At 37.5% G+C, this 26,940-nt stretch overlaps 1 protein-coding gene across 9 annotated transcripts in view; it reads left to right on the forward strand.

Moving 5' to 3' along the window:
• akap13 (A-kinase anchoring protein 13) overlaps window positions 1-26,211 on the forward strand; it is a 132,149-nt gene extending 105,938 nt beyond the window's left edge. For 4 of the 9 annotated variants that reach the window (XM_055193152.2, XM_055193158.2, XM_055193159.2 and 1 more), the window contains 20 exons: window positions 2,554-2,621; window positions 2,843-2,909; window positions 2,998-3,148; window positions 4,039-4,148; window positions 4,256-4,402; window positions 5,408-5,661; window positions 5,750-5,875; window positions 6,070-6,187; window positions 6,395-6,643; window positions 6,746-6,822; window positions 9,117-9,298; window positions 10,150-10,250; window positions 10,333-10,521; window positions 13,834-13,980; window positions 14,071-14,141; window positions 16,470-16,514; window positions 16,642-16,692; window positions 18,525-18,995; window positions 20,782-21,094; window positions 23,938-26,211. In XM_055193152.2, the coding sequence (XP_055049127.2) occupies window positions 2,554-2,621; window positions 2,843-2,909; window positions 2,998-3,148; window positions 4,039-4,148; window positions 4,256-4,402; window positions 5,408-5,661; window positions 5,750-5,875; window positions 6,070-6,187; window positions 6,395-6,643; window positions 6,746-6,822; window positions 9,117-9,298; window positions 10,150-10,250; window positions 10,333-10,521; window positions 13,834-13,980; window positions 14,071-14,141; window positions 16,470-16,514; window positions 16,642-16,692; window positions 18,525-18,995; window positions 20,782-21,094; window positions 23,938-23,996 (2,996 nt within the window). In that variant the 3' untranslated portion in view covers window positions 23,997-26,211. The remainder of the gene's footprint in view (window positions 1-2,553; window positions 2,622-2,842; window positions 2,910-2,997; window positions 3,149-4,038; window positions 4,149-4,255; window positions 4,403-5,407; window positions 5,662-5,749; window positions 5,876-6,069; window positions 6,188-6,394; window positions 6,644-6,745; window positions 6,823-9,116; window positions 9,299-10,149; window positions 10,251-10,332; window positions 10,522-13,833; window positions 13,981-14,070; window positions 14,142-16,469; window positions 16,515-16,641; window positions 16,693-18,524; window positions 18,996-20,781; window positions 21,095-23,937) is intronic. The other 5 variants (XM_055193156.2, XM_055193157.2, XM_055193153.2 and 2 more) reach the window with 5 other exon arrangements.
• Window positions 26,212-26,940: the final 729 nt, after the last annotated feature.

The raw sequence follows: 26,940 nt of genomic DNA on the forward strand, positions 1-26,940 counted from the left end.
TCGTCTGAGACAACATAGTGACAAAATGTGTTCTGTGGAGCAATTAAGGGGGTCGCACACCGGACGCGCAGCTCAGCGCCATGAATCTAAAAACAGAATACGTTAATTTCTATGAATGTACGCACACCGGCGGCGGCTTTTGGCAGCTGTCGCTGTGACTCAGGACGCTGCTCAAATCCCAGTCGCGCCACAGAGCACCACTCACATAGTTTAACATCAAATAACATCATATTTGTCCCAAATCGTTATGCGATTAACATTTGCTGCTAACGTATATTTTGTATTTTGATATAGACGCTATCTGACTAAGCTCGCGCTACACTTCCGGTGTACGATACCTCAGAGTTGTTTTAGACGTGGTGCTGCATGTCCGGTGTGAGACCCCCTTTAGTCCGTTTAGGGCATAGATATGTACACTAGATGTCGCCTTGGCTACGGCTGTTCATTGGACCGAATGCGTCAAATAGAGCCGCCATCTTGAAACAGGGGAACCCCGCATCAGCGTCATTGGGGGCAGTGGTGTAACGGAAATAAAATCATGGTCATGAATGCGCTTTTCTTGTTTGTTTTTTTTGGTTCGTTTCAACAGTCAGACATGTATTTAGCATTGAGTCCAGAAAAATGTAAGTTTTGAAATTATGAAACATCTACTTTTTCTAACTATAATGCATAGTGTTAGTAGGCCTAACATCCATACGGAGATAGCAGCTTTACCTAGCTACTTCCTATGACAAGACCCCTGTTCCAAGATGGCAGCGGTTTTGACGCATGCTTAGAACATCTAGTGTACATATCTATGCGTTTAGTGCTACTGTAGAAACATGGCGGTGCAAAATGGCGACTTCCATGTAAGGGGACCAGCGGTGTATGTATGTAAAATGTCTCATTCTAAGGAAATAACAATATAATGGTTCAATATGTAGTCTTTATACACCACTGAAAAATTATCTAAATTATATTGCATTTCTGAAAGTAGATCCTCCTAAAATGTACACACTGCACCTTTAATGCAAGTGAATAATCGGCTATCGGTATTAATTGAATAATACAATATTGGTGCATCTCTAATTCTGTTCATACCGTAAAATATCAGCTAAAAAAATATTTTGTAATTGTACTGTAAGTATATTTTTAAATCGAGGTAACTTAAAGATTTTAGTTGTGCTACCCACCTGTAATTAAACAGAATCTCATGGTGATACGTATTTATTTTACAAGATGGCTGATTCGTATGAATTTGTACGATCTCATTTGTATGTTTTAGTAAGATCTTTAGTAAGATTTTCCTGTGAGATCAGGTTGTCTAGTCTAATCCATTCAACCCCCGCTCTATTATTTCCAAGTTGAAAATAGTACCCACAAATGTATGTGGTGTTTGCTGGAGTAATGCTGTGGTAACTGTAGGAGTAAGTGGGGAAAGTTGTGTACCCATGATCTTAATCTCTATGTCTCAGAACATGTGGGCTGCTGGCAGTCGGTGTTGCCGTCCCGCCCTTCATACCATTACGCCTTATGATACAGGACGTACTGGCTATACAAAACATGACACCCGAATCTTGTTTGTTATGATTCGAGAGACAGTGACAATAGTAGCTTTGTATAGACCCTCCAGTGAGTCGGTGTGTTGGTGGTCTATTGGAGATTTGTGCTTTCCTAACACTTGAATAAAGCTTTGCAGATACACAGTTTGTTATTGTTGAAGTTGGTTTAGTTTTAAAAGGTTTTATGCCTCTATTGGGTGTGTCTAACTGTGCGGTAGTCAGGTGATCATAAGGTGCAAAGTACAAAAGTAGAAGTGCGTCTGTGCAGGTACGTTTCGATTAAGATTGAAATATTGTTTAACGTGTTTGTTCATTTTAAAAAACAATAGGTATGTGTTTGTATCTGTCATACATTCAAAAAGCTTTACTGATAACATAGACATTTGACAATGTGCCTTTATAGTCACATGTTATTAAATAAGAAAGGTAGAGGAATATATGAATGTGGCACATAATAATAATCATGTCTTTATTTCTACTATAACATTATTTGATAAATTAATTTTTTGTTGTGAATTGGCACATGCTGTAATAGTAGTTAGCTCATTTGCTTTTTGTTTGATAGCATTTTTTTAAATTAATTTTAGACAGAATTAGTTATTAGCACATTTACTTTTTGTTGGTTTGCTTGTCTTACCAGTTCCATACCAGTTTCTTAATTATATTTGCGTTGCGTTTCCTCAATCTCTGGTTGAGAATAAACACTTATGATAATGTGACGAATCTTTAAATGTTCAGGACTGGTCTGACTCAGAAAGGTTGTGTGGATGATAAACTGGTCGTAAACCTCAGCTGTTTGGCTTTGGGCAAAGGTGGAGTCATGCAGGAAAAAGCTCAGCTCACGCTTTCTGCGTGTCGAACCTCGGTCCTTTCCAGATGTCAGTTCGATTTACTAAAGTCTCAGCTTTAGGCCATTTCCACCTGTGTGTTAACAAGTTTAATATTGCACTAAACTGATGGGTGAAGTTCAATCTTTACTGACAGCGCGTGGTTTTTATTTGTTTGCTTTCAGGTTGCAATGCACACGTTCACAAAGGTTGTCGAGAGAGCCTTCCTGTTTGTGCCAAGGTGAAGATGAAGGTAAACAGCGGATTTTTGTATGTAATATGCCCATTTATTGTGGTCATGGCCAACACACCATGTCTTAGACTCCTTCTGCATCCTACATGTCTACCTAAAAAAAAGCTACAAAATAAAACTAAATTAAATTAGTAGTACAATTTAAATTGCCACCATTTTGTTTTTTGTAATTTTTTTGTAATAAAAATATTTCAATTAAAAAATATATAATTTTTTATCAGCAGCAAAAACAGCAACACTCCGTTCCAGATGGTGCCTCAACGCCTGCTGTCCCCCTGAGAAATAAAAGTAAATTCATTCACAGCTTATGCATTTTCTTAATTTATCACAAAAGATGTGTTTATTTGAAAATCACAATTCGATATTCGTTTTCCAGCCCTCCCGGCCCGGGAACGTCCATGGTCGGCCATTTCCATTCCTGATGACCAGCCCGCTCCTATCGCACCACCCCGGAAAAGCCCGAGCAGCATCATGCCTTTCAACAGCATCCCACTTTCAAAGAGCATGTCCATAAACAACATAGCAGGGTCAGTAGACGTTTGTTGAAAATATAATGCTTTCTTTTTAAGTGATTTTTGTTTCTCCAGTTTAATTGTGAAATCCAGGCTAAAGCCTCATAGTCTAATTATGAGATTAACTCATTCCCCGCCAGCCATTTTTTTGAAAATTTGCTCGCCAGCATTTTTCACAAGTTTCACAAAATGCTTTCCAGGAAATTTTTCTTTTAAAAATATATAAACATACAAATATATCGAATGAAACAACAGACCCTCTGCTTCCAAACAAACAAAACTGGAAAGAAAAAAAAAACGTTTCATCCTGTCTATATTTTTTCTGCTTAATAACTCTCTGAACGATTATCAAAACATACACAGAGTTTAAAATGAGTAAATAACATTTTGGCTTCAGTTTTTTTTCATGCCTTCTAGTGGATAATCGCGGTATTGCAGATTAACATAAAAATTCATCAGGAACACATTTTTTATGCAAATGTTTTCTCTTAATTGACAAGATAACTCGTCAATGGTGGGGAAAGAGTTAAGAGCATCAAAGTTTGATTTCACATTGATTTGAATCGTTGATATGACCTTACTCTGTAGATATAAAATACAGTATATGAAGAGTTTCGTTGCAAAACGAGATAACCACCGTTTTTTTATTTTTTCAGAAATCTCGTTTTTTGATTGTGCACCATAAAACAAAATAATAACATGATAACATAATAATAAACATTTTTTGACAAAAATGTTAAAAAATGGATTTATCTCGTTTTGCACCGAAACTCTTCATATCAAGATTTAATTTTTTCTTTACAGGATGATTTAATGTAGTAAACAGTAAAATCACTTTAGCTAGGTCACAATTGTATTTCATGATGCATAAATTAATGTCGAATTGAATATGTTTAAACATTCAGACATATGGAAGAGGCTTCTCTGAAGAGTCTACGGTTTCTGTCGCAGTCTACCGACTCTCTTCACAAAACCAGTAAAGTTACAGAGTCCACAGAATCGCTTACTGATGAGGGTAAGACTCTTTACCGACAGAGAAAATGTTATTATCTAAATGATAATTATTTTTAGCATACATATGAAAGATGTACGTTGAGATCAACAGCTGCATTCTGGTGACAGGTACAGAGATGATGGATAACCAGCTGATGGGTGAATTTGAGGCTGATTTGAAAGACCTGGAGGCCGATTCTTGGAGCTTTATGGTGGACAAGAAATATCTGAAGCACCTTAAGAAGGATACCATCAAGAGACAAGACGTCATCTACGGTTAGTCTGATTGTCTGAAGACAGGTGGGGTCCTGGTGGTCCTCAATGATTATCCAGGGGGTCCGTGAAATAATTGCGTTGTATTATTAAAGGAAAACATCACCGTTTTTCAATATTTTACTATGTTCTTACCTCAACTTAGATGAATTAATACATACCTATCTTTTTTCAAGGCATGCACTTAATCTTTGTTCAGCGCATCGTGAATGTGTTAGCATTTAGCCTAGCCCCATTCATTCCTTAGGATCCAAACAGGGATGAATTTAGAAGCCACCAAACACTTCCATGTTTTCCCCATTTAAAACGCATACGTTGAATTAACATGATTCAGGAGAGAATATGTTTTGTTTAACAGTATAAAAAATAAGTGTGAACGCTTTAATGTAAGAATACGCTAGTAGCTATTAAAATTTTAAGGGGGTGCTTGGAAATTTTTCTTCCTTGTAAGGGGTCCCTGGCCGCAAAAAGTTTTAAGAGCCCCTGGTCTAAGGAACATTCATGAGAACACTTTTACTTTGACACTTATTTTTTGGTTTATAAATTATTTTAAAGGGGTCATTTCATAAGACTTTTTTAAGATAATAAATCTAAAATAAAATAAATCGTTGGTGTCCTCAGAGTACGTATGTAAAGTTTTAGCTCAAAATATCATATATAGATAATTTATTATAGCATGATAAAATTGCCACTTTGTAGGTGGAGAAAAAATTGCCGTTTTGGCTGGTCCTTTAAAATGCAAATGAGCTGATCTCTGCACTAAATGGCAGTGTCGTGGTTGGATAATGCAGGTTAAAGGGCGGTATTTTCCCCTTCTGACATCACAAGGGGAGCCAAATTTTGATGACCTATTTTTTACATGTTGCAGAGAATGGTTGCTGTGTTGATCTTTTTTACATTTTCTAGGTTGATACAGGCACTGGGGACCCAATTATAGCACTTAAACATGAAAAAAGTCGGATTTTCATGATATGTCCTCTTTAAGAGATGTATTGTTTTTTTATTCAGAGCTCATTCAGACAGAAATGCATCACGTCAGGACCCTGAAGATCATGGCTGATGTTTACAGTAAAGGCCTACAGAGAGAAGTTCAGCTGGAGGTTCAGACAATAGAGAAGATGTTTCCCATGCTTGAAGACCTTTTGGACTTGCACACGCAGTTCTTTACGCACTTGATCGAGAGGAAGAAAGAGGCGGCGTCGGAGAGCCAAGAGGAGGGACGCTTTGTTATCCGAAAGATTGGAGATGTGCTGGTCTCTCAGGTAGAACCTTCAGCAGAATGCTTTTAGATTTAAAACTGAATGATTTATTAAAATTAATATTACATTTTGCCCTGTCCTTTAATTATAGTTTTCGGGTTCCAACGCTGAGAGAATGAAGAAGATTTATGGAAAGTTTTGCAGTAGGCACAATGAAGCTGTGAACTTTTACAAAGAGCTTCACACCAAAGACAAGCGTTTTCAAGCTTTCATCAGGGTAGGCTTTTTGGATCTTTTTAAGTTGTTCCCACCATCAGTTTTGTGTCTGCTGAGAAATGCTAAAAAAAGTTTGCCGTTGCCTGCGGTGTTTACTTTTGACTTTGAAGCATTCAACATTCCTCTTTTTGTTTCCTTCTCAAGAACACAGAAATGGAAATGATCCCATGATTCACATCTGTTTCTGTTTTACAGAAAAAGATGAGCAGCCCTATTGTCCGAAGGCTAGGCATTCCTGAGTGTATATTGTTAGTCACACAACGAATCACAAAGTACCCTGTGTTACTACAAAGGATACTGCAACACACGAAAGGTGAGATTTTAAACCCTTAGCCTTAAGCATTCAACTTAAGCATGATTCTTCCCACACTGCTTGTACTATTATATAAATAATAAGGACTAGTGTTTTATGGATATTTATTAAACAGTAACCCGAAATGAACCTGTACTTGAACTAGAAACACGCACGTTATTCCAGTAAAAAATTGTAGATATTTAATACATTTTTACTCCATGGCAGAAGAGGAGGACCACGCAGACGTAACCCAAGGTCTCAAGCTGGTGAAGGAGGTGATCGCCGCAGTAGACAACAAGGTGAACGATCACGAGAAGAAAAAGAGGTTAAAGGAAGTGTACAGTCGGACGGACAGTAAATCCATTATGAGGATGAAGAGTGGGCAGATGTTTGCAAAAGAGGATCTGTTACGTGGGCAGAAACTGATTCACGACGGGCCGCTGCAGCTGAAGAACGCAGCGGGCAGACTCAAGGGTGAGAAGTTGTGATAAACGTGATCTTTTGACACTATTTGTCTACTGCCACGGCAGTATACGCCCACATGTGTTTTTATTTTTTAATTGTATGCTTCTCCAGATGTCCAGGCTTTGCTGCTGAGGGACGTGATCGTGTTCCTGCAAGAGAAAGATCAGAAATTTGTATTCGCCGCCTTGGTATGTTTATCATTAGCTTTTGACACATGATGTCCAATTGGGTTTTTCCAGAATGCCATGTTTACTTTGCACTGTTTGGAGATTGACATATTCGGTAATGTGTAATGTTTCTGGCTGGTCTTCAGTGCTGGTTTTAATAGTGCAACATTGGCAAATTTTGCTCCTTGTAGTGACTAACCTCAGTAGTGACTTAAAGCGATACTCGAGCCAAATATCAAAATCTGAGATACACATGTCTATCATTTTTCAGATTAACAAATTTGGAGTTATTTTAGTAAATATCCTTGCTCTTCCAAGCTTTATAACAGGAATCAGGGAACAACTGACTTTAAACCCCCAAAAAGTGCATTCATCCTTCACAGAAGTAATCCACACGGCTTCATGGGGTTAATAAGGGTCTTCTGCGGGTAATCAATGCGATTTTCACAACTTTCACACGCTTGCAAAATGAAACCACGGAGATCAGCCGCTTCAGTTTTATCAATGAAAGGCTAAAAATAGCACTGTATACCGTGTGTTCGCGCCAGAAGTCAGAAAAGATGTAAAACATTGTGTTCAGTACCTCAGATTAGATAAATTGGCGGAGAGAAGGTGGTTTCCTGTGGCTGTTCAATCACATTCAACCACATGTGCGTTAACACTTCAAAAGCTTGGCAAGTCGACCGGACGTGACATGGGGGCGTAGCAGCATCGACGATTCCATTTTTTAATTCAAAGTTCGAGGTTGTGACTTAATTTTCGATCGATTTTGATTTAACCCTTACTCACTACGCTAAAACTTTCTCATGAATTGAGTCCAAGATGGCGTAGTTACTTAAAGCTAGTTAAAGCACCCATATCGTGCGCTGTTTCTGCGTATCTAATGTTTATTTAGAGTATATATAAAGTAGTATTACATCCTTCATATCTGCGAAGTGTCTTTCATTTTATCAGATTTATAAAAGACAGATTAGCTTTATCGATTCTTTCCGATAACATACAAAAAAAATTTGAAATGAGGAGTTACGAGCTGCGGCGGGAGGAGTTACGAGCTGCGACGGGAGGAGTTACGAGCTGCGACGGGAGGAGTTACGAGCTGCGGCGGGAGGAGTTACGAGCTGCGGCGGGAGGAGTTACGAGCTGCGGCGGGAGGAGTTACGAGCTGCGGCGGGAGGAGTTACGAGCTGCGGCGGGAGGAGTTACGAGCTGCGGCGGGAGGAGTTACGAGCTGCGACGGGAGGAGTTACGAGCTGCGGCGGGAGGAGTTACGAGCTGCGGCGGGAGGAGTTACGAGCTGCGGCGGGAGGAGTTACGAGCTGCGGCGGGAGGAGTTACGTGCGGCTGGAGGAGTTACGAGCTGCGGGAGGAGCAAGTCCGAGTCAATACTTTATACAACACTGACTGGATAACTTATGATTCACTACATGTTTATATAATATGCACTTACACGCATATTACCAACATAACACAGAAGTTTTACTTACCGCATGCAACTCATGACCCGGTTGGGGCTTTATAACGCAATGAAATCCAGCGTTAAACAAACCCACGCAAAACTTTGCTGTAACCCCGAATAAACAAACTATATAAATTGTTTTCATAATGCTGGCTTTCTACTTCTTAAATATAAAAACACACTTCTTCTTTCGTGCCATTGTTGAGTTTTGATATAAAACAAAACTGTCGCGCGAAGTGATGCCTGTGACTTCTAGCGTCTTCGGTTCCTTGCTCTCCCGCTGATTGACGTGTGGGCGTGGTTTTTCAGGGGGAGTGCCCATAAAAAGAAGTTATATGTATGGCTTACCCCTGAAACGTCAGCTTGACCTGTAATCGAAAAAAACTTTCCGAAACTTGTACGAACCCTGCCGCATTCCGCACAAAAATACTCTGTAACACGTCCAACTGCTTTTTAGACACTTTGTCTATGTTTAGCATGAGAAACAACTCTTAAACTTTGTTAGTAAGTCAGAATGCATGAAATCTCATCGATTACCCACAAAAGAGCTTTATTAACCCATTGGAGCCATGTGGATTACTTCTGGGAAGGATGGATGCACTTTATTGGCATTCGAAGACTGATCCTGATCCCTGTTTTCTACCATTATAAAGCTTGGAAGTGCTAGGACATTTACTTAATGACTCCAAATGTGTTCATCTGAAAGATGATGGATATACAGTATGTATCTCGGATTGCTTGATGGCGAGTATATCATGGGGTAATTTTGATATTTGGCTGGAGTATCGCTACTTCTCCATAATCTCTCTTGATGTTCTGCTTTAATCTCCAACATCACCACATTTTCTTCTCTTCTCAGGACCAGCGCTCCACCGTCATTTCGCTGCAGAAACTCATTTTGAGAGAAGTAGCCAATGAAGAGAAGGGTCTGTTCCTGATCACGGCTGGCATCGAGAAACCTGAAATGGTGGAGGTATACGCCAGCTCAAAGGAGGAGAGGAATACGTGGATGCAGCTAATACAGGAGGCAATGGCATCGATGTGAGTCTCAAGTTCATATTTCATAGACATAGGCCTACAGTAGATGTTATTTCCTAACATGCAGGATGTCATTTAATACAACTGCAGCAGGTTATTTCCCCACATGCAGGATGTTATTTTATAGACATGCATGAGGTTATTTGGTTAGCATTGCAATTTGTCACATTTTAACATTTGCTGTATGCTAATTTATTGTTGTTTTTTGCACACTGGGCGTTCTCTCTTAAAGGAAAACGATATTTACATTTTTACTATGTTCTTACCTCAACTTAGACAAATTGATACATACCTATCTTTTTTCAATGAAGGCACTTAATCTTTGTACAGCGCATTGTTAATGTGTTAGCATTTAGCCTAGCCTCATTCATTCCTATGGCTCCAAACAGGGATGAATTTATAAGCCTTTTCCCTATTTAAAGACACTTACACGAGTATTACGCGAGTAGGTATGGTGACACAAATAAAACTTTTGTTTGGAGCCAAAGGAATGAATGGGGGCTAGGCTAAATGCTAACACATTCACGAAGCACTGTACAAAGATTAAAAGTGCACGCATTGAATAAAGATAGGTATGTATTAATTTATCTAAGTTGAGTTAAGAACATTGAAAAACGCTGGTGTTTTCCTTTAAATGTGCCGTGTTTGTGGCATTGGTTGGCTGTTTGTCCTTCACTAACTGATCCAACTCATGCATTAAAAAAATTAGATTGATATTGTAATGAATTGTTTGGGTAGCCTATACAGTATAGTAATGAAGACAACACTCTTCATGGCGTAATGAAAACATTCGTGAAACACCATTAAATCATAAACAGTCATGGTTTGTGAGAGCTGGTAGTCTCTTTTTACAGACTCTCCATTTCCCCCAGGGAAAGAGATGATGATGAAGGTGTACCCAGTGAAAACGAAGAAGACAAGAGACTTCAGGAGATCAAAGTTAGGGAGATGAAAGGTAATTTAAATTGTTTATGAAAATAGATGATGAAATTAACCCTACTTTACCTGTCCTGAAATAAACCACACTTTCTCTACAGATCAGCTGCAGAAGAGGGATGAACAGATCTTGGCTTTACTTGAGGAGAAAGTGAAGTTGTTTAGGGACATATGCGATTGTGGCGTATCAGATGAGACCGGATCGAACCTCCGGAGCAGAATGCTGTTCAGAGCTACGCCAGATGACATCACCAAAGGGGAGCCAATCATGAAAGATGCTCTTAAGGAAGGTGAGGCAACAAATCTAGCTGAAGTCATGTATAAAATCATAATGTAAAGAACCTTCTGTGAAAATATAACCTTGATATCTTTATGTCTATGTCAAAGATTGTAATCAAATTTCCATGCTACTAATCTCATAGTGTGATTTTGAGACTTCAGCCTGACACATTTTTGGCAGTCCACCTAGGCATAAATAAGAAAAATATAATCAATTAAAATAAAATGACAATAGAAAAGCCAATATGACCAGTTCATCATTTGCCTTCCGAGGTTGAAGGATTTAAAACTAACTTGAGGAACATTTTTTTATTATTTTTATACTTTATTAGGACCTTTTTAACCCATTAACTGGCACTGTCCTGTGCCGTGAGCGGTACACCTGAGATTACTTGATTATTTTTATGTAAACGTTAATCTATCACAACAAACTATACTGTATATTGCTGGAAAGGTCTAAGAATGTAGTTTTCATATTTCAAAACCCTTTTGCAGTAATAATAATGCAGTGACTGTAATTTATTAATTTGTGACAAGTATGCAGCAACTCTCACAGCAAACCAACACAAACCTCTTTTTTTTTCTTTTTTTGTGATAATTTTATGTATAAAATAATACAATAATAGGTGATTCTCACGAAATCCAGACTTTGGTGTCCAGCATCAGATTTTTTTTAAAGCCTTTGAAGCCAATTTTTTTGCACATATAAGATTAAGGTGTCAACTTACTATAACTATTATTTTTAAAGGATTTAAAAAATATTTACTATAGACTTATTTAAATTTTTTAGATTATCATTATCAAAAATGATCATTACCGCAACATGATATTACATTAAATATATGCATTTACAAACTCATGTTTCTGTAATGAGAACTAAAAAGTTGTCTTGGTACTATGACAAACAAAATTTCAACTTTTATCTGGAGAGGAAAAATAAGAACTGCTTACCTGGTAGCCATCTTGAGTGTCACCGTCAATTATGTCCCTTCCAACACATTTTTTTTTTTTTAAATGTTTGTTCCTTGAGGGCTTAAACGATGATTAAAAGTTGTTGCGGAGGATGTGAAAACTTTTCTTGGACACATTAATATTCTTTATTATTGTCTCTACATTTACCAATGATCACCAAATACCACATGTTTCTTTACTGTAAATGTTTATAATATAACATGCACTGAAGCTTTTTATTTTTTAGATTTTTTAGTTATAAATTTTCCATGTCAAAGAACCCAAATCCAGTCATGGACACGTTGCGGTAATGAACAATTTCCCCTTAAAGGACTAGTCCATTTTCTTAAAAGAAAATCTAGATAATTTACTCACCACCATGTCATCCAAAGTGTTGATGTCTTTCTTTGTTCAGTCCAGAAGAAATTATGTTTTTTGGGGAAAACATTGCAGGATTTTTCTCATTTTAATGGACTTTGGTGGACACCAACAATTGACACTCAACACGTAACAGTTTTTTTCAACAGAGTTTCGAAGGACTATAAACGATCCCAAACGAGGCATAAGGGTCTTATCTAGCGAAACGATTGTCATTTTTGACAAGAAAAATAAAAAATATGCTCTTTTAAACCACAACTTTTCGTCTAGGTCCGGACCTAACGTAAATGCGTAGTGACGTAGGGAGGTCACATGTTACATATATAAAACACACATTTGCGGACCATTGTAAACAATAAACTGACACAAAGACATAAATTACTCTCATTCCACATACAACAACGTCGGAACGGTTTCTCCACACTTGTAACCACTGGGGCGGAGTTTCGCGTTCGTCCTCTGTGACCTCTTGACGTCATGACGTATTGCATGAGGTCACGCTGCCGCTTTCAGGACCGGAGGAATATGAGAAGTTGTAGTTTAAAAGTGCTTGTTTTTTGTTTTTCTTGTCAAGAGTGACGGTCGTTTCGCTGGATGGGACCCTTGTGCCTCGTTTGGGGTCGTTTGTGGTCCTTTGAAACTCCGTTGAAAAAAACAGTTGCGTGTTGAGTTAAGTGTTGGTGTCCATTAAAATTAGAAAAATCCTGCAATGTTTCCTCAAAAAACATAATTTCTTCTGGACTGAACAAAGAAAGACCATCAACATTTTGGATGACGTGGTGGTGGAGTAAATTATCTGGATTTTTCTTTTAAGAAAATGGAATATTCCTTTAAATGTGGAAAAAACAACAAAATTGGTTTGTATGATGTCATTTGAAATAGTATATAAAGGGATGTTTGTAACTGTATGCTTTTTGTTTTCATACTCTTACTTTGCATTTACTTTTTTTTAATCCAATGTTTCATGACACTTCATAAGTCTAATTTCGCGAGAATCACCCTATTACATTATTTTTATTTATTACAATAAATTTAAACTTTTATAAAAAAAATAGTTTATTTAATATTTTCACTTCCATAAAAAAACTTTAAAGTGTCTTATATAAGAGTTATATTAATTTGAAGGGCTGTGCCAGGTAAATGGTTAAAGATACCATCCCAGTGACAACTTGGGTACCAACTAAAAGAACATTTTGGATACATTTTAAGCTTTATCAACACAAATTAGTGCCGTAATGGCACAATGATTTACATTTTTATTTAAACATGCAAAGGTGAAAGTAAAGGAGCAACATGGTAAATACACACTGTTTTGAAAAGTATAGCAACAATACAACATTTGTGCAATCTGTTGTGTTCTTCTTATTTCTGAATAAGGAAAAGCATGCAGGGCTGTTTCCAAATACATTTTTGAGTGCATTGAACAGGAAATATCTTGAAAAATGCTGAGAAGACGCTTTGGTTTGAATGTGAGTGGGTGATGATGAAACCCGTCACAGTTTTTACAGTAAACTGGAGGATCATTAGGATAAAGTGACTATGGTTGGGATCAATACATCCAGCTGATCAGATTCTACTGGGCAGGAACAGATAATGGATTGCTTTAATGTAGCAGGTCAATAAATGCAAAAAATATATTGATTGTGATCTATTCCTAGCTTTTGTGAAAGCTGTTGGTTTGTTTATTGATGGAAACTGGAAGCAAGTGGCTTTTAGGGTAAATCTCTCGAAAATATGTCTGGGTCGCATTTTATCCCACATACTGTATGTGACCGTGTCTGTAAAATTCTCATAATCTGATATTGAGATTAGAAGCATCAAACATTGATTTAAGCTTAGTTTAAATCATTGACATGATCTTACTCAGTCAATTTTAAAGAAATCATCTAATTACCACATTATGTCATTTATTATAATGCAATAATATGTACCTCAAACAAAGTAGCATTATGTACCATATTTCATCTCTGTGTTGTGTTTGTGTCTGTCTGCAGTGGAGACATTGCAGGTTCTGGTTAACGGTAGATTAGGAGGAGCCGTGCAGGATGGGGTGTATACAGCAGGGCCTGTGTCTCTGCCGCGACGGGCGGAAACCTTCGGGGGCTTTGACAGTCACCAGATGAACATCTCAAAGATCAAAGGTGGGTGTGTTTTCCGTGAGAAGGTTTGTAATAGCGCTTCAGGGTAGGCGTTGGGGAAACTGATTTGTCTGTGTTTTTGATCTCCTGTAGATGGAGACAGAGATGACACCGAGGACTCCACAGAGCTCCGCAGGACTGAGTCAGACAGCGTGCTGAAAAAGGTACAGATGGGTTCAAAATACATTGTGTGCGTGCATCAGATAGCTCTTGGTGGAAAAACTTGCAAAAATGTATTTCAAAAGATAAAAATTGAAATGAATTTAAAATGTGAAAGTTGATATGGCCAAACAGACAGACAGACGGCTATAAAAAATGATAGATAAACAGACAAACAGACGTATAGATATATGGATAGATAGAAAGATGGATAGACAGACAGACAGAAAGACGGCTAGGTGGATGGATGGATAGGCAGACAGGATGGACCAATGGATGGATGGATAGCAGGGTTTCCCGCAGCACATTTCATCGTTCGCCAGACGTTTTACAACATCTGCTTTAGTTTGTGTTTATTAACCCTTTAGTTTCACTTCATCACGCAGCTATTCCCTTTAGAGGTAAAAACATTTAATTCATTAATAATCTAGTATGTGTTCATTTTCTATCATAGTTTCTTCAAAATTAAGTTTTATTTGAGTGTTTTAAATAAAAATATTTTAATTTTCATCATGCTGCGTACACTCCGCCCCTTTGTTTGCCACGCCCCTCGGCCCCACCCACTCACCCAACCCTACCACCTATCTAACAAATTTTCTGCGGGAAACCCTGGATAGACAGATAGATGGATGCACGGATAGATGGATAGACAGATAGATAGATTGATAGATAGACAGACAGACTAGATGATTGGATGGATAGATGATAGATGGATGGACATGGGTACGGATGCACGGACAGACAGACAGCTACATGAAGAGATGGGTAGGTAGATAGATGGACAGATAGACAGATGGATGGACGAAAAAATGTATGGTTGGATAGACAAATAGATAGATTGACAGACAGACAGCTATATAAAGAGATGGACGGACGGACGGACGGACGGATGGACGGATAGACAGATAGATGGATGGACGGATAGACAGATAGATGGATGGACGGATAGACAGAAAGATGGATGGACGGATAGGCAGATGGATGGACAGATAGACGGATGATAGACAGATAGATAGACGGATGGCTGGACAGATAGACGGATAGATAGAAAGATAGATGTATGGATAGACAGATAGACAGATGGACAGATAGATGGACGGATGGATGGACAGCTAGACAGATAAACGGATAGGCAGATAGATAGACGGATGGCTGGACAGATAGATAGACGGATGGCTGGAAAGATGGATGGACTGATAGAGAGATGGACAGATAGATGGATGGATGGATAGACGGATGGATGGACTGATAGACAGATGGATGGACAGATTGATGGATGGACTGATAGACAGAAAGATGGATGAATAGACAGATAGCTGGATGGACACGTAGACAGATAGATGAATGGACAGGTAGACAGATAGATGGATGGACGGATAGACAGATAGATGGATGGACGAATAGACAGATAGATGAATGGACAGGTAGACAGATAGATGGATGGACAGATAGACGGATGGACGAATTGACAGATAGACGGATGGACGAATTGACAGATAGATGGATGGACAGATAGATGGGACAGATGGACGAATAGATAGATGGATGGACGGATAGATGGGCAGATAGATGGATAGAGAAATAGATGGATGGACTGATAGACAGAAAGATGGAGGACGGATAGACAGATAGATAGATAGACAGACAGACCAACAGCTATATAAAGAGAGAGACAGATAGACAGACAAGATGGATGGATGAACTAGATTGTCTTTCTGTCTTTGTATACAATTTGTAGATGTACATTTTATAATTTTTATTTGTGTGTTTTTTAAACATCAGCTTAAACAATGATGTTCTTAAGAAAACAGTTGAATTATTATTAAATAAAAGTACTTCATGAAACAAAAATATATCTACTATGGTGTATGTCCACACAAATTTGATGCGTGTACTTTATAAGTGCATTACAAGTACACACACTTTAACACCCTTATTATTTACATATATCACCAATTCTGCTTTAAGACTCATTTCCATTAAATGTCTGATTCATGTTTAGTCATCAGTTTATCACCATCTGCATCTGCTCGAGTCATTACGTGCTGAGCATCCGACTACATGCACACTACAGCACTTACCTGAAGCATACATACACACACACTTGAATCAAAGACCATAACTATACAATAACATGATAATGAGGAGTTATTACGTCTGTCCTCAGACCCACAGAAAGTAGTGAGTAAAGTGACTCTTCATTGCAGCGTAGCCTCTTATTTCAGCCAGGTACCCGCAGTGCCCTCTCGGAGAACATGTGGATGGCCAATAATTGATTTATGTACCTTCTTACCTTGTGTATTGATCCTGTAACTGTGTCTCTCCCCCTACAGACAAGCAACACCAACCCAATCGTCTTACTGAAGAGGAACAATGAGGTATATTTGAAATATTTCTAAATAGATTTTAATGAGTGGTTAAAGTACATTGAGCTTCGGTGTTTATATGAACACTTGAAATTCAAGCTTAGTTTACATCATTTACCGAATATGTCTTCTCTCACAGCAGGTTCTTCAAAGCGTTGCTCATCTTCATGACCTGCTGAACACATTGCAGGTGAGTCAGCTCCCCTTTCATCTCTTTTATCTCGCTCTTAGTTTGGATGAGGATGGCAGAGCTCATCCCCGGCTTGACAGAAGGTGCATACATACTAATCAGGTTTTAAAATGCAGGGTTTATAATCAAGCCGCGTGCTGACTCTCTTGAGCCGTGACATCCAAGCTGATAGTGAAAAATATATAACTATATTTTACACCTTTGACAGCCACATCAAAACATTTGTTTATTCGCCAAACATCCTCTATACTGCAATAAAATATTTCAACTACTGCAAAAAAGGATCGTATTATTTTGTCTTGTTTTCAGTAAAAATATCTAAAATTTCTTAAATTAAGATGCTTTTTCTTGATGAGCAAAACGACCCAAGAAAATAAGTCTAGTTTTTAGACCAGAAATATCAAATTTAAGTGATTTTGAGCATAAACGAGCAAAAAAAATCTGCCAATGGGGTATAAGCAAATTTGTCTTGAATTTAGTGTTTAAGAAAAATGTTCAAGATTTTTTGCTTACCCAATTGGCAGATTTTTTTGCTTGTTTTATGCACGAAATAACTTAAATTTCATATTTTTGGTCTAAAAACTAGACTTATTTTCTTGGGTCGTTTTGCTCATCAAGAAAAAGCATCTTAATTTAAGAATTTTTAGATATTTTTACTGAAAACAAGACAAAAATACTAAGTAAGAATTTTCAAGAAAGAATTTTCCAAATTTAAGTGATTTTGTGCATAAAACAAGCAAAAAAAAAATCTGCCAATAGGGTAAGCTAATTTTTCTTGAATTTTGTGTTTAAGAAAAATGTTCTAGAGTTTTTGCTTACCCAATTGGCAGATTATTATTTTTTTGCTTGTTTTATGCACAAAATAACTTAAATTTCATATTTTTGGTCTAAAATCTAGACTTATTTTCTTGGGTCGTTTTGCTCATCAAGAAAAAGCATCTTAATTTAAGAATTTTTAGATATTTTTACTGAAAACAAGACAAAAATACTAAGTAAGAATTTTCAAGAAAGAATTTTCCAAATTTAAGTGATTTTGTGCATAAAACAAGCAAAAAAAAAAACTGCCAATAGGGTAAGAAAATTTTTCTTGAATTTTTCTTGAATTTGGTGTTTAAGAAAAATTTTCTGGAGTTTTTGCTTACCCAATTGGCAGATTGTTTTTTTTTGCTTGTTTTATGCACAAAATAACTTAAATTTCATATTTTTGGTCTAAAAACTAGACTTATTTTCTTGGGTCGTTTTGCTCATCAAGAAAAAGCATCTTAATTTAAGAATTTTTAGATATTTTTATTGAAAAACAAGACAAAAATACTAAGAATTTTTTTTCTTGAAAACAATTTTCTGCAGTGTATATTCTTGATGAGCAAAATGACCTAAGAAAATAAGTCTAGTTTTTAGACAAAAAATATACAATTTAAGTGAATTTTTGCTTTAAACAAGCTAAAATGTCTGCCAATTGGGTGAGAAAACAAATCTTGAGATAAAATTCCTTTTTTCACCCCATTGGCAGATATTTTTCCTCGTTTCAAATACAAATTCAATTAAATAGTATATATTTTTGTCTAAAAATTAAACTTATTATCTTAGGTCATTGTGCTCATCAAGAAAAAGCATCTTAATTTAAGAATTTTTAGATATTTCTACTGAAAATTAGACAAAAATATTAAGTTAGAAAGTCATTTTTCCAGTGTTTGTCATAGTAATAAAAAACTATTCAAGGTGGTCAACAAATTCAATCCTTAATCAGTTTTTTATTTTATTTTAAACGCAGATATTAAATCCGATATCATTGTAGTTTTACATCAACTTTTATTTGGCTTCCCCCACCATAGGCTGTTGTCATCCAGCAAGACACGTTCATCGAGGACCAGCGGCTTGCTCTGAGCGACCGGCCTCAGGCTTCCTCTCGCCACCCCTCCATCTCTTCCTCCACCTCCTCTTCCTCCTCCTCGTCGCGGCCCAGCTCGCTGATCGAACAGGAGAAGCAGCGGAGCCTGGAGAAGCAGCGGCAGGAAGTTGCCAGTTTGCAGAAGCAGCAGGCGGCCCACGCCGAGGAGAGAAAGCGTAGAGAGAAAGAGTGGGAGGCTCGCGAGCGGGAACTGGAACAGAGGGAAGCACAGCTGCAAATCCAAGAGGACGAGGTGCAGAGGAAACAGAGAGAGTATGAGGAGGAGAAACAGGACCTGCAGAATAAAAAAGAGGAATATCAAAGAGACCTGGCACAACTCCGAGACAGCCAGAAGAGACTGGAGAGAGAAAGAGAGCAGATGCAAAGAGACGCAGAGCAGATCAGAGTAACACAGGTGAGATGGATAGTCTGTTTATCATCTTTATTAAAGGCGGGGTGCATGATCTCTGAAAGCCAATGTTGATATTTAAAATCATCTAAAGAAACACGCCCCTACCCCAATAGAATCTGGACCTTCTTTTGATAGACCCGCCCCACACATACTCAACCCAGGCAATGATGTCGGTTAGTAGACACGCCCCTTACTGCTGATTGGCTACAAGTGTGTTTTGGTTCTCGGCCAGACTCCCTTTTCCAAAGGCTCATGGTATAAATGTATATAAATAATTTGTTTATGTCCAGTATGATTTATAATGATAATAATTGTGTCATTTTCAGACATTAGTTTGTGATGGTTCAGTACATTCACACTATGTAACATTGCTCACTCATATTTTCCAGCCTTCTCCCTCTCGGTAACTTGCTTAACTTTAGTTAAATGAAAACGAAAGGCCTGTAGATTAGATTACGCAATTGTATCATCTTGGTGTTGACATATGATCTTGATTGTTCCTCTTTTCCCAAAACCTCAATGTTTTGTCATTTAATAGTAATGTTCGGAGAATCTCATTCTTGGCTTTTAAATTGGTTGTATTGATTTTTTTAAGCGGTTTAATGCACCAAAACATTTGTGGTAAATATAATTAAGTCACAGTTTATTTATTTTTACAGTGACTATCCTGTTTTGTCTAGAAATGTGTGTCTTTGCTAAAGTCAAATCAGTTTTTCATGCGGACTTAAAGGCATAATTCACTGAAAAATTATTTGCTCACCCTTAAGTTGTTTTAAACTTATATACATTTCTTTGTTCTGCTGAAAACAAAATAAGGTATTTTGAAGAATGTTTGTAACCAAACACATCTGAGGCACCATTGACTTCCATTGTAGGAAAAAATAATACTATAGTATGGAAGTGAATGGTGCCCCAGATCTGTTTGGTTATTAACATTTTTCAGAATATTATCCCTTTAAAGGTGGTGTGCATGATTTTTGAAAAACACTTTTGAAAAGGGAGGCAGGCCGAGTACAAAAACACACTTGTAACCAATCAGCAGTAAGGGGCGTGTCTACTAACCAACATCATTGCCTGGGTTGCGTATGTGTGGGGCGGGTCTATCAAAAGAAGGTCCAGATTCTATTGGGGTAGGGGCGTGTTTGTTTAGGTGATTTAAAATATCAATATTGGCTTTCAGAGATCATGCACCCCGCCTTTAACTCTTTCCCCATCAGCATTTTTTATGATTTTCACCAAATTTTAATGCCTTCCAGAAAAATTTTCTTCTTTAAAGAAGTAGTTCACCAAAAAATGGTCCCCATTCACTTGACCATAGTAATATTTTTCCTACTGTGAAAAGTCAATGGGCCCCATTTTTAGGGTGGACTACTCCTTTAAATATATAAACATACAGTATATCAAATGAACTGCTTTCAAACTTAAATATGGGTAGGTTTCTTCAAAATCACCAAATTTTGAACAAAAATTGAATTAATTGCATTTTTGTGAAGGACTTTTGTTAGAGATTAGATTCAGAACGATTGTTTAAAAACAGAGTTTTTACTGTTTTGATATAAATGGATGCCTCAGTGTTTTAAATGTTGCGCCACCTAGTTAATAATAGCAGAAACATGGATTGCCGTAAAAACTTGTCATCGGCAGGAAAACGTTTTCCCTTAATTGATGGGTGACTTGTCAATAATTAATAAAAAATATATATATTTTCTTCTTTTATAAAGATTCAAGTTTCTGTTCTTGAATGTTTTTTTGTTTTTAATTCTCTAACCATTATCTTCCTCACCTGCAGGAACAGAGGAAGAACCGGACCCCTTCCACCACATCGGAGGAGTCCTCCAAATGTCAGAGTTTGGGTTCATTAGACCGCGACCCATCGGAAGTTGAGTTGTCCACTTCACCATCCTCAAAAGACTTTCTGTCCCGTATGGGCTCCAAACGCAAAGGGAAGAACCACAACCCCTTTTCATCCAACTCAAGTCAGAAAGGTCACAACAACGAGGCACAGAGCCAGATGCCCAGCCGCCTGCTACAGCTGACCAAGCCCAAGGAAAAGAAAGACAAGAAGAAGAAAAAGGGAAAAGGTCCCCAGAGCCAGACTGCAGGTATTGTAAAAAAAAACATCAGACCTGTTTCAGGAGTTAACGGTCCTGCTTCTGAAAGCCCACTGTCCTGTAGAGTTTTGCTCCATCCCTAATCTTTTACTGGAAACAAAATAGATCATATTTACGTCATTCAAAAAATAGTTAATCCACAAATGTTATACGAAGCCCTGAAATACTTAAAGGTGCAGTGTGTAATTTTTAGAATGATCTCTTGATAGAAATGCAAAATAATATTCAAAACTATATTATCAGTGGTGTATAAAGATCTTTCATAATGAACCGTTACGTGTTTATTACCTTAGAACGAGACCTTTTTATCTACATACACCGAGGGTCCCCTTACATGGAAGTCGCCATTTTGTGCCACCATTTTTCTACAGAAGCCCTTAACGGACACATTATTTTATTAAGTTGTCTCCGACGATGACATGTTTGTCCGGTGGCGGCTACCGTAGCTTCTCTATGTGTTTCAAAAGCGAGGGGTGAGCAGTGGACTAAGCCGTGGTTGCAATTTGCACTAGATGCCGCTAAAATTTACACACTGCACCTTTAAAGAATTAGTCAATTTTCTCAGTCAAAAAAAAAATCCAGATGGTTTGCTCACCATCATGTCACCCAAAATGTTGATGTCTTTCTTTGTTTCATTCGGGAAGAGGTTGTGTTTTTGGGGGAAGGCATTGCAGGATTTTTCTTATTTTGATTGACTTTGATGGACCCCAACACTTAACAGTTTTAATGCAGTTTAAAATTGAAAAAAGAAAAATAATGCACTTTAAACTACAGCTTCTTGTCTATCTCTGGTCCTGTGACGCGCCAGCGCGACCTCACGTAATTGTGTAATGCCGTGGAAAGGTCACGTTACATTTATGAAACACACATTTGCGGACCATTTTAAACAATAAACTGACACAAAGACATTAATTAGGATCATTTCACATAAAACAACCTCGGAGCGGTCCTCTTTCTCTACACTTGTAATTACTGGGGCGTAGTTTCGCATACGTCATCCGTGACCTCTTGACGTGATGACGTATTACGTGAGGTCGCGCTGGTGCGTCACATAGCTGGAGGAAGAAGAGAAGTTGTGGTTTAAAAGTGCATATTTTTTATTTTTCTTGCCAAAAATGACAATCGTTTTGTTAGATAAGACTCTTATGCCTCGTTTGAGATTGTTTGAGTCCTTTGAAACTGCAATTTTAAACTGCATTAAAGCTGTTGCGTGTTGGGGTCCATTGGAGTCAATTGGAATGAGAGGAATCCTGAAATGTTTTCCTCAAAAAGCATAGTTTCTTCTCGACTGAACAAAGAAAGACATCAACATTTTGGGTGACGTGGTGGTGAGTAAATTATCTGGATTTTTTTTTTTAAAGAAAATGGACTAATCCTTCAGTTCTGATTTAATCATGGTATATAATAAACTGTAGAAGTAAGCAATAATTACTCGATGATTCACTATACAGTTCTAGACTCGAGTACCTTATTTATTTTATAAAAAGGGTACCACACAATACAAATAATAAAGCAAACAAATATGTATTAACACAACTTTCATCAAGAAAAATAGTCCCAGCTGAATATTTCACATATATTTACATTGCTATGGGTGCTGCGCAGTGATACACAGAATCGCTGGGTGCAGCGATCATGCGATGTGTTTTATCATCAATAAATCAGAATCAAGGACTGGAACGAACCACTTTATATTGATCAGTAAACTATAGTTGACCATTTTCTCCGTCAGCCTGTTTCCTACATACGGTACAGTAGCTAGCTATGTCAGTTTAACATATCACTTTGTGAACTCCATCAAATGAATATTTCATGTCTGTTTGTGAGTTTGTTAAGCAGTCATAAATTAAGCAGGATAATGTACAGTGAGTAGTGTGGAGGTACATTTACATTACAGTATGTTTTACGTTTGGCAAATGCTTTTATCCAAAGCAACTTACAAGGTAGGCTATGCCTTTTATAAGTAGTGTGAGTGTTACCAGAGGATTGAACCCATTTTTCATTGCATAGTACTCTGGATTAGGTCGTGTCAGCTCACATCACTTTGGCTCGGTTAGCTATCGAGTTTATTAACACTTCGGAGTGGGAGGGATTATAGGTGTGTCGTTATATTTGCGCTGCCTACTGCTGTGACATCATACAAGTGAGAGCGTCGTTGTACATTCCCATACATTCATTTATATATTTCTCAGTGCGCCACAAAATTAAAATTGACCACCACAAATAGATGTTTGCACATTGCCTTTATAACTATACCTCGGTCTCACACGACAGTTTCTGTACAAACACCCGCTGAGCCTCATTTAAGTTGCATTTAAGCATATATGCGGACGTGCGCGTCGCAAATGTGTCGCCACAAACTGCAAGTCTGGAAAAAACTGTTACAGTGTTCCTGATTCTCAACCTGTGGATGTTTTCATGGCTAAAAGGAAGTTTGGGAACTTATTGCAAAGCACAGAAGACAACAGGTTTACTCGAGACACCGCAAGCTAGCATGAAGGTAAAGCTAATCTTACATTATACCGATGACGCTGGTAGTGACGATTTTCTCAGACCAATCAGTGATCGCATACAGTGTTTTTGCGTCACATTTTGGTATCAGCTTGGGTCTCTTAGAACCCCAAAAACAAACGTATTAGGTGCTACGTAGTGCACCCAGTGGAAAAGCGCCCAAAAGTGTCTGACCTGACCCAAACCAAACCGTGGGGTACTATGCAATGGAAAAGCACCATTACACAATGCTAAACTACATGAAGACTTGATTATCCAGTCCTGATTTATTTTGCCATGACACATTTTCTGTTTTAAATGCTAATTTTTTTTTAACTTTACAGAACCTCCGAGCACTGTCGTCCAAGACGCTACCACAGAAGGAGAGATTTTTTTCTGCTGATCCGAGTTTCATCCTCCACAATGCCTTCATGCACCAGCTGTCGGTCTCTGGTTGTGGACTGTTAACCAGAGTCAAAGGCACTGTACCTCCTCCGTCTGTACACATACCTGTGGTCTTGACGGGCGTCAGGCTTGGACAGGATGTTTAAACAGAGCATTTCCCGTGGCGTGATACCGCACAGTGCCTACATCGCTCTCAAGATCGGTGACCTTTGAGTTTGGGTGAACAAAATGTGTCAGATGCATTTTCATTCATTGACTTATTCAAGATTATTATATATATATATATACTGTATAACAGCACGCTGAGAGACAGCTGGCTTTAGGACTCACTGAAGGACGTTTGACTAATGAAGATACTAAAAAAAATAAATCCAAGCGAGTGAACTCGAATGGAAGTTTGCAATGCGGTGACTTAAGTATCTAGATCTTTCCTGCTTGTCTTTTTTTTAAATTGTCCTCCCTCACTAACTGCAATACAAATTTTGTTTTGGGATTTTAAACCAAAAGATGTTGGCATACATGCAGAAACTTGTAAGATAAACACAAGGGAGCCGTTCGAGCATTTTAAAGAGAGCATAATGGAAGTAAGAAAAGAGTGCATTAAAAAGATGATGATGTTTTTGTTTTATTTATTTTTGGTAAATCGTCCCTAAATGACTGAAAGAGAATATAAGCAGTTTGTTTCACTGTAAAACACGCAGAATGATGATGCTGTAGAGCTTCACAGACCCCACCGTATCATTTATTTTTATTTTTTTATTGTACTTCAATGCAATTTGAATCCTTAGCACTTTATAAGCACATGTCAAGTGGAAAAAATGGCTGGCTTTAAAACGAGACAATCGATCAGCTCCACTTAACCCATGAACGACCTCCATTGTATGGGGAGGTTTTATTTGATAATCTTTTACTGTACCATATGAATGTTTTGTAAATTTGTTTAACCAAACACATTTTTTGTGCAAGCTATCAAACGAGCGGGTGTTTCAAATGCAGTATTTTGATTTTTTTATTAAACAAATCTGAAATATTGAATAAATTAGATACTTTTATTTCAGGTTAGCGATTTGTATTACTTCTATTACTCATGAAAAGATATCCATGGTGGACGGTTTGCAGGCTTTTAAACTAAAAGTACGAGTTTGCAATATGTTTGTGTATTAAACCTAGACTAACTAGGTCTTAGCCAGTCGAAAAGCCCTCGCCTGCTGGCCAGGCTACTGTAACAGTTCTGTTGAACGTGAGGAAATATTTTAAAAATGAGGGAAGTCAAATTAAAGTGTTTATTTAAACTTTCTGCTTTGTTTTTTTTATTTTCTTAAACTTTTACCCAACTCTGTAATGCATTAGATGTCTCCATTTATTAATCAGCACCCCATGGCATCTCTCGGGATTTAAGTCATATTTCCAACTTTTATTGTCGCTCAGCATTTTCCACAGAGGGAATTTAGCGGCTGATGCCAACATTCTGCATGCTGTTATGAATAACACTTGGTGCTAAACTGAGAATAAAAATGCTTTGGCCATCAGAGGGCGCTGTGGCAGTGCTTTGTCTATTGTCAGGGTGAAGCTCAAACACGATCTTTTCTTTTGTACCCAGCACTCGATTTGACTTAACAGAAATGCAACTTTTGTATTGTTTTGTCATGAATCATTCCCTCTATGTGACATTATTTTGGAGAAATGATTCACAGCTTGCCTTTAATATTCCGAAAATCGTTCAGAGTCAGGGAATGAATGGAAAACTAAAGATGAATTATTTCTGTCTCACCTAAAGATGCTAAGATGGGTTCTCACTGATTGGAAATATTGTCTATAATGAGAAATGCACTAGAGAGGCCCTTACAAAAATTAATGGTTTTTGGTGTACTGATTTCCTTTGGCAAAACAATGGTTTTACTAAAGTAACCACACATAAATGCAAATCAAACTGTGTTACTGACCTGAAAAATAAACGATGGTTACTTTAAGGTACCATGTGATTTCTTGTCAATTTTTTTGTAAAGGAGGGGCGAGGCATACGACATTTTGTAAATATCTGTAATGTAAAAAAAAAAAGAAATTTAATTGTAAAAGTATTAATTATGGATTTTCTCTTTTTTGTGGTTTGATATAAAGCTTTTTATAACTAGCTTTATTTATCAGCGTTTTGTTTTGGAGATGTGTAAATAAAAAAAAAATCTCTAAATAAATAAATAACACTTGTATGTCAACGCACGGCTATTGGTATTTTCTGTTCGTCCTGAGGTGTTAGAAGGTTATTCTGTATTTATTACACGGCTCGTTGGGATGCTTGATTCTGATTGGCCTGTCGTGTGACGTCACCTTCGGCGAAAGTGCAAAAGACAGAGCGGCAGCATTTGTGTACAGTGCGAAAACGCGCCTAAATGGGAAACAGCTGTTGTGCGATAGACTGTACTAACAGATTAACAAGAATTCGGAGCTATCGTTTTACAGACTGACAAAAAACCCCGAAAGGAGAAATAAATTGATCGTTCATTCCAACGTCCACAGACAACAGGTGGGTTGACAAGTTGCTAGGGTCACTATCAAGCAGAGGTTTTATTTTTTCAAGTATTTGTATGTTATTTGTATTTTTCTTTAGAAAAAAACAATCATCCCAAAGCATATTATCATAATTTTTACTCTATTACATTTTATAAAAACAAGTTTTTGTTTTACATTTAATATTTAAGTACTTTTACTCAAGTAAAAGCACACCATTTTTTAAATGTAAATGTAATTAGCATTAAATACATTTTAATATGCAATATTAAAGAATACACGGTATGATTCCATGCTTCAGACTGTAGTGAAGTAATTTTTTCCCAATACAAACATTCTAATAAAGCACAGATGCTTGGGAATGTAACTAATGTAACTAAGTATTGTCCACCTCTGCTATCAAGTCCAACTAAATTCAATTTAAGCTGACAAACAAT

This window comes from Misgurnus anguillicaudatus, chromosome 6, assembly GCF_027580225.2.
Source record: "Misgurnus anguillicaudatus chromosome 6, ASM2758022v2, whole genome shotgun sequence".
NCBI lineage: Eukaryota > Metazoa > Chordata > Actinopteri > Cypriniformes > Cobitidae > Misgurnus > Misgurnus anguillicaudatus.